This window comes from Melanotaenia boesemani, chromosome 16, assembly GCF_017639745.1.
Source record: "Melanotaenia boesemani isolate fMelBoe1 chromosome 16, fMelBoe1.pri, whole genome shotgun sequence".
In the NCBI taxonomy this organism is placed as follows: Eukaryota; Metazoa; Chordata; class Actinopteri; order Atheriniformes; family Melanotaeniidae; genus Melanotaenia; species Melanotaenia boesemani.
The window spans coordinates 13405865-13425558 of record NC_055697.1 but is presented as its reverse complement, the minus strand read 5'-3'; the positions used below and the strand labels follow the sequence as shown (position 1 = coordinate 13425558).

Here is a 19694-nt window from a genome sequence, read left to right as displayed (position 1 = left end):
CTAAGTTATAGTACGTTTTGTTAACTAATATAAATATATATATATATATATATATATATATATATATATTAGTGCTGGGCAACGATTAAAATTTTTAATCGCGATTAATCGCATCGTTACGCGCAAAATGTCTCTTTCCTTTAAAAAAAGGCCTACAGCTATAAAAAGAAAATGCAGTAAGTTTTGGTTTAAAAACACTACATCGGGGGTCTCCAACCTGCAACTCTGGAGCTGCAAGTGTCTCTCTGGACCTTCCACAATGCCTCTAAATTTGTGGCTAAAATATTTTTTTTAAATCTATCTTACTTGTCATTAGGTTGGAAACCATGGACTTTTTTTCCCTTTCTTTTACATCGTTTTCCACAAATATCTACATTCCGTAGCAGAAAGTCTGTCTATCCTCATTTTTTATAAAGTTTTTATGTTTTTCTTTATTTTAAAACCTTAAAAATGGAAATAAAAATGTGGTTCATCAAAAATAACAAACATCCTATGGTGGCTCTTCATTAAAAATATATATTAACTTGCCTTTTTTAAAAGTCTGGTAACATTTGCGTCTTTAAAGTAGTTTTAATTAGCTGGCTGAAGGAAAAATGGCTGTTTGGATTGGAAATGTTGCAGACCCCTGCACTAAACACAAACAGGTTTAGCAGCAATTTTCAGATAAAATATTTCTTCATATATATTTATAAAATCAAATATTTATGACAAAGAAGGATGAAATCTTCAGGATTTACTAACTAGAAGGTAAAAAGTCAGCAGGATGAATTTAAAGCTGTGAATCTGCTTCCTTCTAAACACAGCAGGAACAATATGTGATGAATATCAGCATCAGGTGAACAGACAGAAAGCAGGATTAGAATCTCACAGCTTCTAGATGGTGAGGAGAGAGAAATATTCACAATATGCACAATAACTTCCATCCATGCACCTTCAGTGTTTCATTATCCAGGTTTCTGGCCTATAATTTCTCTAAACTTTAATTTTCAGCCTCCGCTACCGGGAGATAAGGGGTTAACATCTCGTTGCAGGTGTAGCGTCTGTAACTATGAACATGTGTGTATCCACAGAAAGTCCAGAATCTCAGCTACCAGCTCAGTAAAACCATTTCTATCACCACCAAACACAGTTAAAACAACAAATTATTTAAAGAGCAGCTACACAAAGTCCGAAAAAAATGTAAACACAAATTATGTCTCCCCGTGTCCACCCCAAGGCATGAACACGAACAACTCCTCTACTGAAAGCTCACATCTCACAGATTCCACAGCTGGAAGTTTCATCTCGCTATGACCAAGATTCACCGAAGCAGAGGTAGAAGAAGACCCGATTTATTATGGGGCGCCAACTGTAAAAATTCAGTATAAAAGTTGTAGCTGACACATTTTCATTATTTATCTCACTTTTCTCACATTTAGCACATTTTTCCTACATTTTCCTACATTTAACATAACTTTTAACCACATGTATAATGGTCAAATAGAACATCTAAATCTAAATTTTAAATCTAAATCTAAATGCTATATGTTAAATCTAAATGTTATATGTTATATCTAAATGTTAAATCTAAATCTAAATGTTTAAATCTAAATCTAAATGTTATATGTTAAATCTAAATGTTTAAATCTAAATCTAAATGTTATATGTTATATCTAAATGTTAAATCTAAATCTAAATGTTTAAATCTAAATCTAAATGGTATATGTTAAATCTAAATGTTTAAATCTAAATCTAAATGTTATATGTTATATCTAAATGTTAAATCTTATATCTAAATGTTAAATTTTATATCTAAATGTTAAATGTTAAATCTAAATGTTAAATGTTAAATCTAAATCTAAATGTTTAACCTAAATGTTTCGAATATATGCTAATTAACCCCGCCCCTTTTAACCTCAACCAATACGCTAGTAGGGAAACACTCGCTCGCACGCACACACACACACAAACACAGGTCTTTACTGTGAATGTCTTTCTGCATTTACGAGCTGCACTTCAAAGTACACTTCCAACCAACCACTCACACCATTAATGGTAAGATGCATATATTTATTTTTAACTTTCTAAACAACATTTTGCGGACTTTTACTGTTAGCTAGCTACTTAGCTGTAGCTAACGTCCAGGGCAAATTTATCGCTATCACTGCCGTCACGTCACAAAGAAAAGTGAAGTGAACCAAGAATGCATTTCCTAATCCTTAACTGAGTAAATGTTGTAATGTCCAAAGTTTGTGTCTGTATTATTTAAAAGCCACTACCTGTACTCAGTCCATTAAGAGAAATCTTTGTTTTCTCTTTTTCAATAGGCTCCTCTGCCATCTATCCCTTGACGAAATGGGGCTTCATCAGGCTACTTGAGCCAAAGTCAAAACATATAAAAACAAGATGCTTGCCTTTTTCTCCAGAAGCATCAGTCTTTGTCATACCCAGACCAGATTAGCTTAGGCTGGTCTCGTTGGAAATTTTTCCTTTTCCACATCATGGTCTAAAGATCAACTAAAGAGCTGAAAAGTCCGCAAAATATTGTTACGCAAAAATTACGATGTTCTGTCCATCTGCATGTATTTTGACAAAGAGAAACGTTGGTTCTTTTTTTCTTCTTCCTGTTCCTGCGTTAATTAAGCGTTGCGTTAATTAAGCGTTGCGTTAATTAAGCGTTGCGTTAAAGCGCAATTAACGTGTTAACGTGCCCAGCACTAATATATATATATATATATATATATATTTATATTTATATATGTTGTAGTTCCAAACATAGATTTAGTCTTCAGGCCGACCCACTGTTGTAACTGGATTTTAAAATGCTAATAAATTTCCATAATATATATTAAAATTGCCTATATGTTTACATCTTTTGTTCTGGCTCCATTATTTAACTCTGTTCGTACTTGGAGGTTCAAACTTACTTACAAAACTACAGACAGTTGGTAGATTGATCTTTGAGACTGATGTATGAGACCAATGTTTTTATATTAATGTTGATAGATTACATATTTGTATGGTAGAAATGATTATCAAAAGGGCACAAACATATTAAACACAACTGAGAACCCCTTCTAAAGAATAATAAGTAATAATATGTTTGAAATGACCATGAATAGCCTATGCTTTTTATTTCACATTATTAATTTTACAGTACATTACCGCCCCTGTCAAGGGTCATATCTCAAGTGACCAATAGAAAATGCCATAGTAAAAAATTATAATAGCATATACAAACACGTCAAAAGGGATGAAACTGCCACAGGACATTATTGATAATAAAGAAGAATTCAGCTTAATCTGAATCTGAATAGCATATTTAAATTAATTAGTTGCAGCACTTGTGTGCTCATTCTTATTCCACCACAGACATTCATTAGTGGCTTGATCTTATACATCTCCTTGGATTAAACAAATGAAAGGGCCACTTCATGTTGCTGCACAAACATGGCCGCTTTCATTATAATATGGAAAACCAAAAATCATACAAGTCATGGCACACTGATAATGACCAGTTCTTTAGTAAAAAATTGACTTGTTAGTCCTTTTGTCTGTAAGGGCTTGATAAAATAGGAATAACAAATAATAGTCCTTAACAGACTTACCACTGAACAGGTTAAGATGCTATGGGGTTGTGCTGCACCTAATGGCTCTATCAGCACAGAGATGAAAAGATGTTGCTAGATATAAATAGAGCAGCTGAGTTAGTTTCAGAAAGCTTCCTTGGAGAGGAATAGGAAATTAGGAGCTGGCTGCATACATTACACCAAGAGCTGTGCGTGGGCTTGGTCGTTTTCACTTCACACAAGCAACTGTGACTCACTACTCTCCATTATTATTCACCATAAATCCATCCTACATAGCTACAACTCAACAATCACAGAGCTGTTATACAACCCCTGGCATGACTTGTTATTTACCATTCAGTGTAGGTTATTTGTCAAGGAAATTGTATAGGTCTTACATTATTCCCAGGCTTAATTATATTAGAATTTGTCTGCATGTCTGCCAGATTTAATGCCACAGGCAAGTCTCATCCCACACTCTAAAGATGGACACCACATACTAAATGTTATCAAGGTTAACGTGACATTTAGTGCTTGGCATTTATCTGTATTCTTTTTCTCTCTTGTTTTTAGATATTTATTTATTTTCATTTATTTTGCACAGCTTGTGTGAAAAGCAAATTAAACAAATAGTTTGATTCTTTGAAATGGTCATCTCAGAGACCTTGGCTGGAAACTAGGCACAAAAAGCAGGGTGGAATCAAGTGCTCAAAGGAAGCTTACAGGTTTATGCACAACAAAGCTGCTTTTGCAATTTGTCCATTCATCCATACCTGCTTTATCCTGTTCAGGGTCGTAGGGTGCTGGAGCCTATTTCAGCTCTCTTTGAGAGAGAGATAGAGTATAGCCTGAACAGGTCACCAGTTCATCATAGGGCTGATACAAAACCAAACAACCATGCATGTTTATGCTCATACCTGCAGTTCATTTAGAAATACTGTTAACATGCATGTCTTTGGATTGTGGGAGGAAATTTGAACTGGTTGAGAAAACCCACAGAGACACAGGAATAAGAGAAATAAAAAAAAAAAAAAATGTGTTGATTTGCTTTTAGACACAGATTCTTCAGAATAAAAGGACAATGAAATTACTCCACATTCAAGTACAGACACTCTGTACCCCTGTAGAGGCACATTTGGAGGTCATGGCGTCAGCATCACAGGAAAAAATTCCTCAGGACTGGGATGGAGCTTTGTGCTATTAACGAGGCTGTATGAAACAATAGATCGCTTAGTTCTTGTTTGAAATGGTATTCATGTGCAGCTGTTATACTAATTTAAACAGTTTTGTTAATTAGCTCCATAAAACATGTATAAAGCAGGAAAAAAAGAAGAAGTAAAATATAAAGAGTCAAAAGCACATTTTTATTAGACCTCTAAAAAGTTTACTGGCCTAATCATTTTATTCAGTTAGAATTCTTGTTGTTTATGTTCATACTAAATTTTTAATTAACACTGCCTCTGCATCAAGGATTCCATTTAATCTAAATGCATTGCATCCCAATATGACTAATTCCCCATAAATAGATTTAAATTCAGTCTAAATTCCCTTTTATTTTAGTGTATTTTCAAAGATTTGACAACTTTATGCGCCATTTGTGATCTCCTGCAAAAGATCGCAAATTAAATGCAAAATCTTTTTAAATAGATTTACCAGTACAACATGTCCTTCACCTGGCTGTTAATTTGGTTATAGCTGTTTTTGTGGGGAATTTCACACTGCAGTTTCAAGAACTTCAACAGCTAGTGAAACCCAGTATTTCCACAAGTGAAAATGCTCATAGCTCTGAAGGCTGCTGCAGACTTGGTGATTCTTTTCTTTCTCTTAAACCTGCAACAACTTGTACATTCTTGGGTGATTCATCAGATGCCTTCAATGCTTGACGTTGTAAAAATAGCTAAAGCGGTCGTTCATTTGGGTTTTGTTACAAAAATATTTATCTTTTAGATTTTTTTATTTATTTATTTGTTTTTGACACTATCATTTTTTACTTTAAAGTTGTCATATTTGGACATTTTCAACTTTTGCTTCAGATCCATATTCACATGAAAATAAATCTTAAGGTGACATGACCAAAAATTAAAAACTCAACAGCAAAATAAAAGCATACAAAAAGACATGAACATACAAAAAATAGTGAAAGAAAAACCACCAGGAAAACAAAAACATACCTAAATAAAACCTGCAAAACAAAGTTTCAAAACAAAGTAGAAAGGTTGAGATATTGTTGGCTGTGGCTGTCCAATATATAGTCCATGGAGATGTACAACACAATTTTTAATATTGCCAAGGTACTGTACATACTTTTAAAAGTATTTGGTGTTTGATAGTCCAGAATTTTGGAGTTGGAGTTTCAAACACATTTGTATGATGTGCTTCCCTATTTCCTCATACCCATCAACACTGGAGATTAGCTTTAATTTGCTTGCTTTTTATTTTGGGTGTAATAAAGAATCTGATAAGATGTTTCCACCCAAACTTTCTCCACAGTCTGTAGTTAATTGTTGTATTCTGGGTTTCCCACATAGCTGCCCATTCTTGACTTGAAATATTTGTTTTTATTTCTCTCCCCCATTTATCATTTTTATATTTGGTTGACAATGTGTTTTAGTTTTATATAATACTGAGATTTCCTTGAATTTTTAACCCTTTAAATGTTTTAAGTACACAGTCAAGCAAGCTGTATGATTTATGAGAACTTTGAATTTCCTTCACGTAATAGTCTCTCACTTGTAGGTATCGGGAAAAAAAAAATGTTTTTTTTTCCAAATGATATTGATCTTCTTTGAAACTCATCAGGCTCCTGTCCTTGATTATAGTAAACAATGCTGTTGTTCCTTTTTGTTGCCACTCCAATCCCTAAAACCTGAATCTTACTTGTTTGATACGAGTCTAACATCATAAACAGCCCATCTCAGCATTTTAACTTTGAATTAATTTAATCAAATCATAACTTTATAAGATTCTAAGACTTTAAATGAGGCTCTATGTCTGCATTTAAAACTTTTAAAATCACTTAATGCTTCACTATATCATCCATCACTGCACTTTGTTTCTTCATCATCTTCTTTCCCATTGTTATTATCATCCTATTCGTCTTTATTTCCTTCATTTGTATCCTCTTCTACTCCGGCTTTTTTGTGATGATGCAGCTTTATTCTTCCACTGTGGTCTGAAAAATCCCCCAACTTTCGATTTTGTATGATAATTTTTTTTATGTTCTGTCACTTAAAAAATGCAGAGTTGCTACTTTCTGCATCCAAATGTATGTAAGAATTGAGAAACATCAGTACATATAGTTTATAACCAGACTGCAGTGTGGAATTATTCTTTATATATAAAACGTTACTGGGTATGACCATTAATAATGCAGACTAATTTAAGAGATTGCTATCAGATATATTTGTGGAAAACGTGTAGGTGGACATGTACATGTGGAGTTGTGTAATTTGCAAATGTTATAATTCTTTTTAATTGTTTAAAAACTTTTAAAATAATCTTAATTTTACTTTCCCTAGGCTCAAGTTTGCATACTGTGGAAGTGTGGGGTGGGGTGAGGTTTTGTTTTCCCTCCCACTGGTCGTTAGAGCTCATCCACTCTGCCTGGCCTGCAAAATGATCCATTAATCTTCAACTTTAAACTGGATCCATGATGACTTTTGCAGGACACTTTAATGGAATCTCAGCTAGACTCCTAGTATCATACCAGGGCTCTACTTCTAATAGACACAGAACAGGAGTTTGAAGTTTCTCAATTAAGAAAATGCTGCCTCATTATTGTTATTCTACTTTACATTTAGTTGCCAAATAGCTTTACCTCTTTGTGTTTATCTACTTTAGTTACATACAGTAACCTGATAAACCAGTTTGTTTGGTATACAGAACTATTTGGGAGATCATCCATGAAAACCGTTTAGAAAAAGGACACTTTCAGTCAAAACTTGGCAGGTGATTGGAGGAACCATCTGCCCATACTCTCTATTATGAGTTACCTTCAACCAATCAGATCAATGGAGTAGAGCCAGTTGGGAAAATCAAACTCTTACCAAGCCAGTCAGAACAAGAGTGCAAACATGCTTTTCACAGAAAAAAAACCCTTTTAGTGTTTTTGTTTTCTTTCCATCTCTGATAAAACATGAATGTCCATGTCATCCTTTGTATAAGCTGCCACTGCTTTCACTTCTAAAACCTACATGAGTCTGCCAGTAGAAGAAGCTGATTGGACTGAATATCTGTGCCTTGGCTTGGAATCTGATCCTGCCAAATCCAGCTGCTTTTGTTAGTACTCAGAATATCATACAGAAACTGTATAATATTGTTTATATTGTTCTGTAATTATGAACAGATGACTAAGCATTCCTGTCTGCCTTCAGTTTGCAGTTTTGAATTACAGATGGCAGAATTTTTTATCTATTGCATTTCCTGCAATTCATCAGAAATGTTTAAAACACTTTTGTTTGTCTTTGGTTTTAGTTTATACTTTGAAGTAAAGCCAATCAGTTTTTCTCTGATTTGTACAGCAGAGGTGTTGCTGGCTCCATACGTGACAATGGTAACACTCTGATAGCCAATTTTCTCACAGCCGTTTCTCAGCTCGTCCTATGACAGGGGTCATTAGAAAAGATAAGTACTTTTACTGTACGTTTAATGATATATATATTTTTAATTTGCTGCAGTGAATACATTATAAAGCTGAGTAATGTGGTACTTTTCCCAGCGCACTCCACTAAACTATATCTGTCTCACAAAAAGGTTGATGTGGCAATTTTAGTGTTCATCAGTTCTGCAGAATCTTAAAGGCAGCCATTAGGAGGTTTCTACTGGGAGTAGCATTAAAGGGATTTGTAAAATGCAGCCACAATGGAAATGAGTTTTGTCTACAAAGGTAGACTGTGTGAACCTGGAGGGCAAAAGAAAATCAGAGCCAGCTGAAAGAATCTTTTTAAAAGAAATATAAGTGAAACAGTTATCCTGATTGCAGGGGGCTTCTGTAGGAAGTTTTTGTTCTTGCTAGCAGTGACTTTCTGCTGAGGCTCTGGCCAGGAGGCCTAAGTCATCTTTCCTGACCAGCACAGATGTTCCACTTTCCTCTTAATGAGGAGCCTCAGCAGGGAGTGCCAAACCTGATAGAGGAGCAACCTGAAAATGGGAGTTTGAGGGTAGAGGTTAGGGTGAGGGTTACCGGCCGACAACTACAACAAATGGAACAAACAACACATAGCATTACTCAGGCCGGATTACTCTACATAGCAACTCTACGTCACTTTCTGAGTCGTGTACATGATCTATAGGCATTGTTCTTGCACAATGCAAACTATAATATCCTGGGTTTTATTCTTGGATGTCCTTCACCTCTGTTGTTCAGTAAATAATTTCATCGTCTGAAAGGGTGACTAACTCTAAATAACTTCAGGCATTTCTCTCCATTTTATTCTCAGTGTTACTGAGGACAAATCTTAACAAATTACAACTCATCAATGAAAAAAAAATCCTTTAGCATTTTATATAGCTCTGGCGTTTTGTTCAGGGTCAGTGACACCACAGGTTCAGGTAAACCCCACCTAATTAAGCTGATGACAGAACTGAAATGAGCCACAAACAGAAGGAAGCTCAAAATCATCATACATTATAATCAGATTTGAATAACTCAGGTTTTAAAGAAGTATTCAGATTTTTTAATGTCTGTTGGCAGCTATACGTTTATCAGGAGAAGTGATGTGTAATAGTAATGTGAAACTGTGAAACTGCATTTCATGGCATTTTTTTTTAAATATTTTTTATTTGTGCTGTAACACGTAGTAACTTTGATTTATGTGTAATGACAGAAACATGTTCATTGAGCTTTATATGTTGTTCATATTCTCATCACCTTTTTACTGGATAACAAGTTTGAAAATTTCAAGTATAAACAAATATTTAGGTTTAGCCCTTATTCAATGGAGAAAAAGCCATTTGATGGGGAAGCATTAAGTTCGCCTGAACCCCACTGACTTAAACTGAGTAATGTGATTCTTCTTTTTCTTTTTTTTTTTTTTTTTTTTAATGCTTTGTTGGGAATTAATTCAGAAGCACTGTGTGGTCCGTTTATATGCAAAAACCATTTGATCTCCATAGATCAGAATAATCCCAGAGGTGCTTCTGGCCAGATGGAGAGCAAACCCCTTTATTTGCATGGCATGCTACAGTAGCCTTCACCTTCCACAAGATTGAGATTGCGTCCTACCAAACAGTTGGTTAATGAGCTGCTGTGGAACAAAGCCAGCAAGAGAACTGACACACACCTAATATGAAATTAAAAAAGATGTGTACTGCCAAAGATATACTGAAAAAAATCCGTCTTCATTGCATTATTTTTTTTTTCTCATATGGAGAAAGTGGACAATATGACTTATAGCAGATGTTGCCATTTCTAAAGCATCTGCCCTGACAGATACACACAGACGTTTCTTACCCTTTTTTTTTTTGGTACAGCATATGATATAGAACATAGCACACATCCTCAATCAACTGAACTTAAAGTATTTTATGTTTTATAGTGTGCTATTCTATCATTTTTATGAATTCTGTTCATTAAATTACTTCATGCAAACCACATTTACTGTTTTGCTTTGTATTAGCTCATAACATGTTTAATAACAGCAATAAAAACTTTATAGAGGGAGGAAAGTGCCACACTGAGATTTTACACAAATATCCTGGCTCAGATGGCAGGATCCTGTGAAACAGTTTCTAAGACCCTTGCAGACAGTAAATTAGAAAATGTCTTATATGACTCATCCATTTAGCAAAATGCAACGGAACCAATATACTGTGACTTTTTGTGTCAACAGTGATTATTTCTCCCCTTAGTACAATTGCTAAGATCAAATATATTTCAAATAAATTTCACTCAAAAAACTAATGGTCCACATCAAAGGCAAACAAGGTGTATCTAGTTTTTAAAACAATGTTCATGTAAATCAGTGAACTGGTGTCAAGTCTAATAGTCTGAAAGTGAAGGCACACAGAGGCGAATAAGCATTAACATGCTGAATGTGTTTAACCTCAGAATATGAGTGTACCACAGTGGTTAAAGTTCACAAAATGTAAGTGATACACCACTGCTGAGAGCAAAAGGTTACTTGTTATTTTAACTTTTAGACTCTTTGTTTCCAGCTCGAATAACTGTTGTAGAATGTAGAAAGGACTGACTATGCTGCTTAGAGAATATCTTTATTTATTTATGCATTTTTCTCAACGACATACAGTAGGTTTTATTTCAGATGTTGGGGTGTTTGCTATATAGGCATCATACTCCATGATGATCATACTCCTGGATGGGTCGAGACGACATACAGATACTGGATGCATTTTAAAACATACTATCATACAGAGTTTGTATACAAGCCAGAAAACCTGACTTTGACTGCCTGAGAGCAAAAAATTAAGCATCTTTTTTGTAATGTGTGTGTGGTGGAATAACCGAAAAGTCAAAGAAACAGTGAGGGAAGAGAATTTAGATACCATACATATAACACACATAGGGTGCATGCAGCATACAGTTTTAGAAGAATATGCAAGTGCTGTGTGGGCTAGCAACATGACAGATAAACATATAATACGATGATCCACTCATGCGGCAGTGTGTCTTTATGTACTTTATAATGAAGGTTGTTTTTGTTTTGTTTGTGCTCCCAAGCGTAGTCACAGAGTGCTCGTTTGCTATCACTGAGTGTCAGTTGCAAAGATTACTGTACGCTTCAGTGTCTCCTCAGGCATGTTGGACCCTTTCTTCGTCACACTAATATACCAATATACAGTGTTGTAAAAAAGAAAATAAACAAATGAGGACAAAAGGAAAAACCATGTAGCCTTTAGCAGGTCTTAAAATTAGGTAAACACAATATCAGATAAACAACAAGATATGAAATAAGATACCATGTCTGAATTAGTTTGATAAAAATTAAGCCAATGTATAGAAGTGTTGTGGCTTAAAAAATAAAATAAAATGATGCCTGTATTTGTGTATTTTTTTCATACAAAACATCATGTAAAGGCTGTAAATGCAAAATACATTTTAACAAAAACAAGCATTAAAAACAATACATCCCACCTATATTACCCATCCTAGCTTTAACGCATTAAGGATTTGGATTCTGTAAAACACTAAATATAATGGTAAAAAACTAAGGAAATGCAGAAAAATGATAAACATAAATAATAAATAAAAACAATGTAAAAGTCCATTAAAATGAGATTTGATTTACACTGACATTCTGTCATTTAGCAAGCCATTTTGTCTAAACAGACTGGTAAAAAAAAATGCTCAAGCTTCAGTACATTTGGTCTGTTCACTGAGTGCTAAATCAGTATAAATATATGTAGATGCATAAAGCATGAAAAACAAACAATAATTGAAATTCAATTTAAAAATAGGCCAAAAGGGTAGGTCTCAAGTTTGGTTTGAAAAACAGCAACACTACTACTCTACGGTTTCCAAACTATTGCACAGTAGGAATGCCTGAGAAGAAAAGGATGCTTCACTGTAGGTTTTGGGTAGGATTGAATGGTCTCCTCCAGAAACCCTGAGGGTTCTGGAAGTTTCATAAGGTAAACATAGATTTTTTTAAACAGGCAGGACCAATGCTATTACAGGTTTTAAAACTACTCACAGAATCTTTAACTCTGTTCTGAAGCTGACAGGTAGCCAGTGCAGACTCTTACATATATGAAAGTATTTCTTAAAACATTTACTGCTGTAAGGGCAGTGTTACAACCAAGATTCGACTTTGATGAGTGTATTTTCACTTCCATTAAGTCAGAATATATCCTTTTTTTCATGTGACTAATGGAAAGAGATCAAATACAATGAATTACTTAAAACGCAAACTATCTGTAAATAACCTTGAATGCTTGCAGTATTTTATCATGGTCATTTCCCAGTGGAAAGACTCTCCTTAGATGTAGCCAGTATTTACATCTTAAAATCATTACACATAAAACTTCTATCTGCAAAACTGCTTATTGAAAGGGTACATTAAAAAATTTTGCAAATGTGCAGCTACAAATAATATATATATATATATATATATATATATATATATATATATATATATATATATATCATCTTTATTTCTAATATTTCTGGTCAAGATTTTTTAGAGGTTGAATCTTGTTCCTTCAGTGTGTTTTTAAAGATCTTTGGTGCATGTGAAAAGTCTGCATACAGAACAGCAAAGCCTACAGTGAAAGAATTTATTCTCTCCCACAAAAAGCAATGCTCATGAACACTTGAAATACTTTGTTTGTTCTTAAGGATTTTCTTCTTTTACTTTATGTAAAGGTTAAAGGGTACACTGTTACAGCCACCGCTTATTGCTGGCACATATACACTAACTCTGCCATTTGCCTTAGGGCACGTCTGGATGGTTGGGGAATGTTTGTTTTTCTTGTTTCTACAGTGACTTTTTTCAGCTGATTAAACTTGGAAATTCTGCATCTCAGCTGTCTGTGAATGAAGTCTCAGATTTGGCAATGAGAAAGGCAGCAAAAAAAAAAAAGTGTCTAGTTTAACATGCTTTAAAGAATGAGCAATAGCCTGCACCAATTTTATACCACAAATGAAGACAGATCTGCATTTTTTGAAAACAAAGCGTTATAGACCTATTTTATTTAACCTAAAAAAGAACATTATAAACTTGCTAAGCTGCATAAAATGTGATCATGTTAAATAAACATTAGATTTGAAGTAAGCTTTATTTATTTATTCATTCTCTACACCAGTCATTTGAGGCAAGTGTGCCATTTGCTCAAGTTTTACTCTCACTTTTTCTCTTCTGGAAATATAATGGCTCAGAATTTCTGTCACTTGTACTACTTTACTATACTCTCTTACAGTGTAGAAAACCACTTGTTGTAATAGTTTGGATTACATATTTTTTTTAAGCTGAACAGAAGAAGTTGCAGTCTAAGAGGCACAGTAACATTCTTGCAAAGCATGAATGATATAAAAGAGACACACAATAGAAGCTATCTCGTGTATTACTATTATGGTAAGTCATTTAATGCAAGTGTGTGTCTCTGATACAGGAGGTCATTAAAAAACAAATTAACAAAATTATGAAAAAAGACTGTGGTTAAATGGTTGAAGTTTCTGTAAAGAACAACTTGAGGGCAATGCTCTGAGCCCAGCAGTAGCTGTGTTTAAGTACTTGCAAACCACAGTGAGAAAAAGGTTGTTGGCTTCATTTATACATAATGCATAAAAATAGGTTGGGGTCAGTAACAGCTGTACAGTAAACACATTTTAAATAAACTTAGTGTTTAATCATTTTGTGTCTTCAGATGCGGAGCTGAAGAGGTGGTCCAGGTGCGGAGCAGTGTGGTAAATAGGCTTCACTGGCTGGTGTTTACATGCAAAGAGATTTCTATTCTTAACCCATTTATTCAAGTAACCCAGTTTTTGTGGTCTTTGCATGAGAAACACTCACAAGCATGCTGCGATGCTTGCTTGTTAAAAACAGAGCTCCGATGAATAATTTGATATATGGCTCATCGGTCTGTTCATGTGTTTTTAATTTACTGAATTTAAAAGTGATTTACTGTATTTTTAGTTTTTTGGAACTGAGACCTATATAACAAAGTTAATTTATTATCCTGGACAGCCTGTAGTCATTTTGTGACTCTGCCTTATAGAATGTAAATTATGTGACAAGAATTCCAGATTAGCCAAAAGTTATCCCCTTGCTCAATAAGTTTTCAATACTCACCCACAAAATACTCACCAAATTTACAGTTAGACAGCCATATACTGTATTTTATGGTACTTTTTTAAGAATAAATATATCTTTGTGTTAATCTTAGTGGGATATTGATTTAAAAAAATAAATAAATAAATGTGCAATAGTTTAAGATCAGTAATGAATAAAACCAGAACTAAAACCTTCTGTCTTGATGCATTTTGATTTAACCCTGAAAATCCTACACAGACTAAACCACCAGTGACATCTGACATTTGATGTATGACAGCACACAGATGACACCATAGACAGAGATCATAATCTATATTGCACAGGCAGCAGGCTAAATAATTTTAAATTAACCCCCCTTTTGAGAAACTGCTATATTAGAACGACTGAAGACAATCGTTGCGACAGCGTCAGTCCAAACCAAACTCACTTAAAACGAAGACATTCCTCAGTTTTCAATTGAAATGTCAATCAAAATGAGTTCACTATCCACTCGGGATTACCCGCAATTTCTGCTCCTCTGAGACATTTACTGGCAGCTGCAGCGATCACAGACTGCAGCTCTCGCCGGATGATGGAATGACTTTGTGGGCTTGCGCCTTGGGTTTCCCTTTCTGTACTCTGTCAAAGAGAAGCCTCCAGTCACTGTTTAGTGGCAGAAGATGCATTACATTGCATTGACACTCGAAATAGTCCCCAAGGTGCTCCACCAGGACTTTGACTGACAGATCAGCTTGGGAAACTGCGCTGTCCCATAATTCACCAGATGCTCAGTGCTCTTTGTAATCTCATAGATTCACTCTCATTTTTACGACTAGGGATGCACAGAGCTGTGTCACTGTGTGTGTGTGTGTGTGTGTGTGTGTGTGTGTGTGTGTGTGTGTGTGTGTGTGTGTGTGTGTGTTAATGTATCGCTGCCTTGCTTCTTTTTTTTTTTTTTTTCTTTGAATTATTGAAAATAAAAATACATCTTTTCACTATAATGATCCCAGCGATTACAGACTGTATCTTTAATTTTCTTCCATTTGATATTTGTGGAACTGATAAAAATAAACCATTGTTGTCATTGCAGATTATCACGTAAACCCTCACACTGCTACAGTGAATGAAATACTGTTGACAAAGTGACAAATTGAGTACTTAAAATGTTTTCTTATATCATTCCTTATATATTACTTAAATTTCAGTGTTTTGCATGTGAAAAAAATTTGAAAAAATTCCTTTGTTTTACAAGCATTATTCAGCTGCTCTAACACTATGAGTCAAGTGCTTCCTTCAGCTACTTGCAATTACTGCTTGCATTAGCCAAAGTATACCTAAGGTCACTGTATGAAATTCTTAGTAGTAGCAGCTTGAGTAAAATAACTGGAAACAATTAGACCATCATCATCAGTAGTAACTTGTATTAACCCTTTGTTGTTTGCTTTTTCACTTTTTTTTTTCACATGGCAGATGGACAACACAGTATTTCTCATCAGTCCAAGTGTGAAATGTGAAGTAGTTTAGTCTGTAATTGGTGATTTTGATGCAAGAATAATCTTAGATTATTGAAAATTAAATGGTTTTGAAATGATGGCTACTAACAGTCAGCTAGATCAGCTTCTATAATACTGATGCCTTAATCTGACTTTCAATTAGCCCTGACATCTGTGTTTGGAAGTAGGTTTTAAAAACACATGGTTCAGTTATGACCCCTACAGAACAGAAATACGCCTCTGCTAACTTTCTGGTTAAGCTGTTAATTACACCTGACACAGGTGTAATTGTACAGCTAAATACAGTTAAAATCGTCATATGAAAGTTGGGAAAATCTGGTTTTATGGAGCATCACTCTGGGGGCTGATTAAACTGTGTGATGTACAAAAAAAGTGTCTCTCATACTGGTTTACTGGAATACTCCGAAAAGTTTATTTTATGGCTGGGAGATGTGAAGTTGTTGCAACATATATCTTGACACCAAAACAAAGGTAAAATCATGTAGTTGAGAACATGTATTTGACTGATTTCTTCTCAACTGTAGTTTTTTTTTCATCATTTTGATGACTTTTCTGCACTTACTGCCTTCTTTCAGCTGTCTCGCATGAACTGCATCATTCCCTCAAATTCTTTCAAATCTTTTAACTAAATGACACCAACTTAATTTGTTCTACATGACCACATCTTGTCATGCTAGATGTCCACTTCTTGTCTTGTCTTTTTTTAAATCCCTCCAGCATAATTGAAATTATGTCAATTTATTGAATGATTTTTCTTATCAGCATGACAGTTGGTCAGTTCACTTCAGTCACATGACAGACGCACCCTAGGAATAATGCAAGAGCTTTGTTCAATCATTTCCTCATGGATCACAAATCTTTGTATCCAACATTTGCTTTTACACAGTTGAGTATTAAAAGTTTTTGTTTGTTTTTTTTTTCATTTATTTTAATTAATTATGCAACTGCTGAATAAAAAGCGGCCTTGCATATAATAGATGCTGATTTGTTGAGCAGAAAACCAACCAGTGGTCCGGACCGAGGCAAAACCCAAGAGGAATTCCTCTGACAGGCAGAGCAGCACAGACTCCCAGGCTGCCTACAAATGTACAACAAAACACCCGTGCTGATCTGCTTAGCCGCCTTGAACCTCAACCCCCTAATGAACGAGGGCAAAAGAGCTCTTGGGCTTAGGCTCTCCCTCTTACCCTAACTTAACAAGATGTCCCCCTACTCACTGACTTCCTCTCTCTCACATACATACACAAAGGCACGGCCACGACAAAGACACACACCTCCCAAACCCCAAACCACTAACCCTCAGACCAATCTGTCTGTGGCACTAAAGTATTATTAGACTTACACACTCTCAAAGGGGAAACAGTGAGTGCTGAGAGCTGGAAGATGAGATATGCTACAGGGGTACTAGTTCCATTAAAATGGCATTCACTGGGGCCTTTGTTATCATCGGCCCTGACGTTTTCAGGATGTAGTGGGGTTTGCTGATCCATGACCATCTCATCTATCTTTCAGGATTTGAAGGAAGTTGGTGTGAAATTGACATCAATGAGTGTGGTTCAAATCCATGCCAAAATCAGGCTGACTGTGTGGACCGGGTCAATAGTTACAGGTAAAAAGTGTTAGAACACTTTTTTAGCAGAGATTTTTTATTATGAACCATAAACTTGAGTAAATGTAGAGCGTTAGAAACTGTCGCTGTTTAAGTAATCATACTTTTATTATCAATGTAGATTACCATGAGCTAAAAATTTCTTTTCATGTTGAAATCAGGTCAAATTGTTATGGGTCCCAAATGAATCTGCTTCTATTATTATTCATGTATTTTTGTTTATTTTTAAATCAATATTTAGGTTTTATTTGACTGGACAGTGTGGAAAAAAGGCTCAGTATGATGTGTAATTAATATCTGTAAATTTCTATAGATTGTTTTTTTTTTCTGTACATGCACCTGCAGGAAATATAGATCCCCTGTTTTCCATTTGAGACAAATTTTCAGTAATATTGATTTTTCTCTTCCAGGTGTGATTGTAAGATGGGCTTTTCTGGCCTTCACTGTGAGGAAGACATCAATGAGTGCTCCTCCAGCCCTTGCAGCAATGCAGGCATCTGTCAGGACCTTGTGAACAAGTAAGTATGAATATGATTTATTATTTATATTTATTTAATCCTTTTTTTGTTTCAACTTTGCAACTCATTTATTTTTCATAGTTTGGATTAAAAAATTGCATATATCAGTAAAGGCCAGACACAATAACTTTCATGAGTGTGTTTTGAGAGGCAAACAAAAAAAATAACCCATTCTCCAAAGAAAACACAGGAGGTTGTTGTGCTCTTCTTCAAAGTGCTTCGCCTTATATAACAAGCCTATCTTCATCCTTGACACACATAAGCTTCCCTTTTAAAGACAGCGAGCAAATTCAGCAGGAACACATCATGTATCTAGATTGGGCTCCACCGGTGCTTCTCTCCTTTGTGCTTAATGGGAGCCACGGGGCTTCCTGGCTTAGTCAGACAGATGGATAGTGAAGTCCCAGGGCCAATTTGAGTCCTAAATGGTTTGTCTCCAGTTTGTCTCCCATCATGACTTTGTTCCCGTGTGACCTGGCCCTGATCAGAGCGCTCCCCTGGCTGCACAGTCCAGGGAGTTCGCATCAGGTGTGCAGCAAAGCTGCCTTGCCTACGTCTCTGTGTCCATCTTCATCTCCCTGAACCAACAAGAAAAGCAAATCAGTCTGTGTTGCAGTGCTGACTCACTCTGTTAAACTCATTCAGCCCATTTCTGTGTTTACATATCCTGCTTCTTAGGATATTTTGTAATAGAGTGCAAAGACAGTGTGAGTTGTTTAAGCAGTGCCACTCCAGCTTTTAAAATCTTCATAAAAGGAAGTTCTGATATGTTTAGCATATTTAACAAGGCATATTTGATAAAGATATAACTGACAAATTTATCCAATCAAACAACTTGGTTTAGATTTTAGCGTGGAGGTGTCTAATTGCATGATTTCTTATTACTTCACTACAATAACAACAGACAATAACCGTCTCCTCTGAGATGTGTGGTTAGGTGAAATTCGATCCAGAGAGGGATGTGAATTGAATAAACCATATCATTGGACAGACTGAGCTCGTCTCTATAGTCATAAGCAATCTAGCGTAATCTAAATTAAGTTACACACTGGAAAAAAGCTATAATGCTGTTAATATTTTGTGAGGATCAGCTGGATAATTCATGAAATCTGCACCATCCTTTGCCTCAGTTAGTTTAAGGCACACAGACTCTATTTTTAATTGCTTCTGCAAGACTGTCTATTTATTTACTGAGATGAATATTTAAAATCATTCTAAAATGACTAAGAACCCACCATAAAACTATCCTATTACTTTCTGACACATTGGGCTCTGTAGAATTTTACCTCATTCCTTAGTCATTCAGAGTTATCACATCTTCTTTAGGTTCCACTGCATTTGCCCTCCTGGTTATTTTGGAACGCTGTGTGACCTGGATGTGAACGAGTGTGAAGTTTCACCTTGCCTACATGAGGGCATCTGTATCAACACGCCTGGGGGCTTCAAGTGTGTCTGCCGGCCTGGATACACAGGTAGCTGTTTTGCCCTTAGGTGACATAAAAATCAATATTAGAGTCTAAAAAGCTTATCATGATGACTGCTGTGGCTGTCTGCTTTTGAGGCAATTCTGACACAGATCTGGCTTAGTCTAACTGTTTTTAATTAGCCTTCGAGACGTCCCTGCTTTTTAGTAAAGCTAACAAGATAAATCCATGTCACCTGTTATATCTGATAAAAATGTCTCTTAGTTGGTTTTAATTTGATTTCATCAGTCCGTTTATCCTTTGAATGCTATTGTTGTTTTGTTTTTGTCCTTCTGTGTTATATTCCACTTAGACAAATATTGAGCTATTTTA

The 19694-nt window shown here is 35.3% G+C and overlaps 1 protein-coding gene across 1 annotated transcript in view; it reads left to right on the top strand.

Moving 5' to 3' along the window:
- Window positions 1-19694, top strand: part of eys (eyes shut homolog) — a 191395-nt gene that overhangs the window by 74572 nt on the left and 97129 nt on the right. The window contains exons 26-28 of the mRNA XM_042010299.1: window positions 17284-17380; window positions 17791-17898; window positions 19225-19370. Of these exons, the coding sequence (XP_041866233.1) occupies window positions 17284-17380; window positions 17791-17898; window positions 19225-19370 (351 nt within the window). The remainder of the gene's footprint in view (window positions 1-17283; window positions 17381-17790; window positions 17899-19224; window positions 19371-19694) is intronic.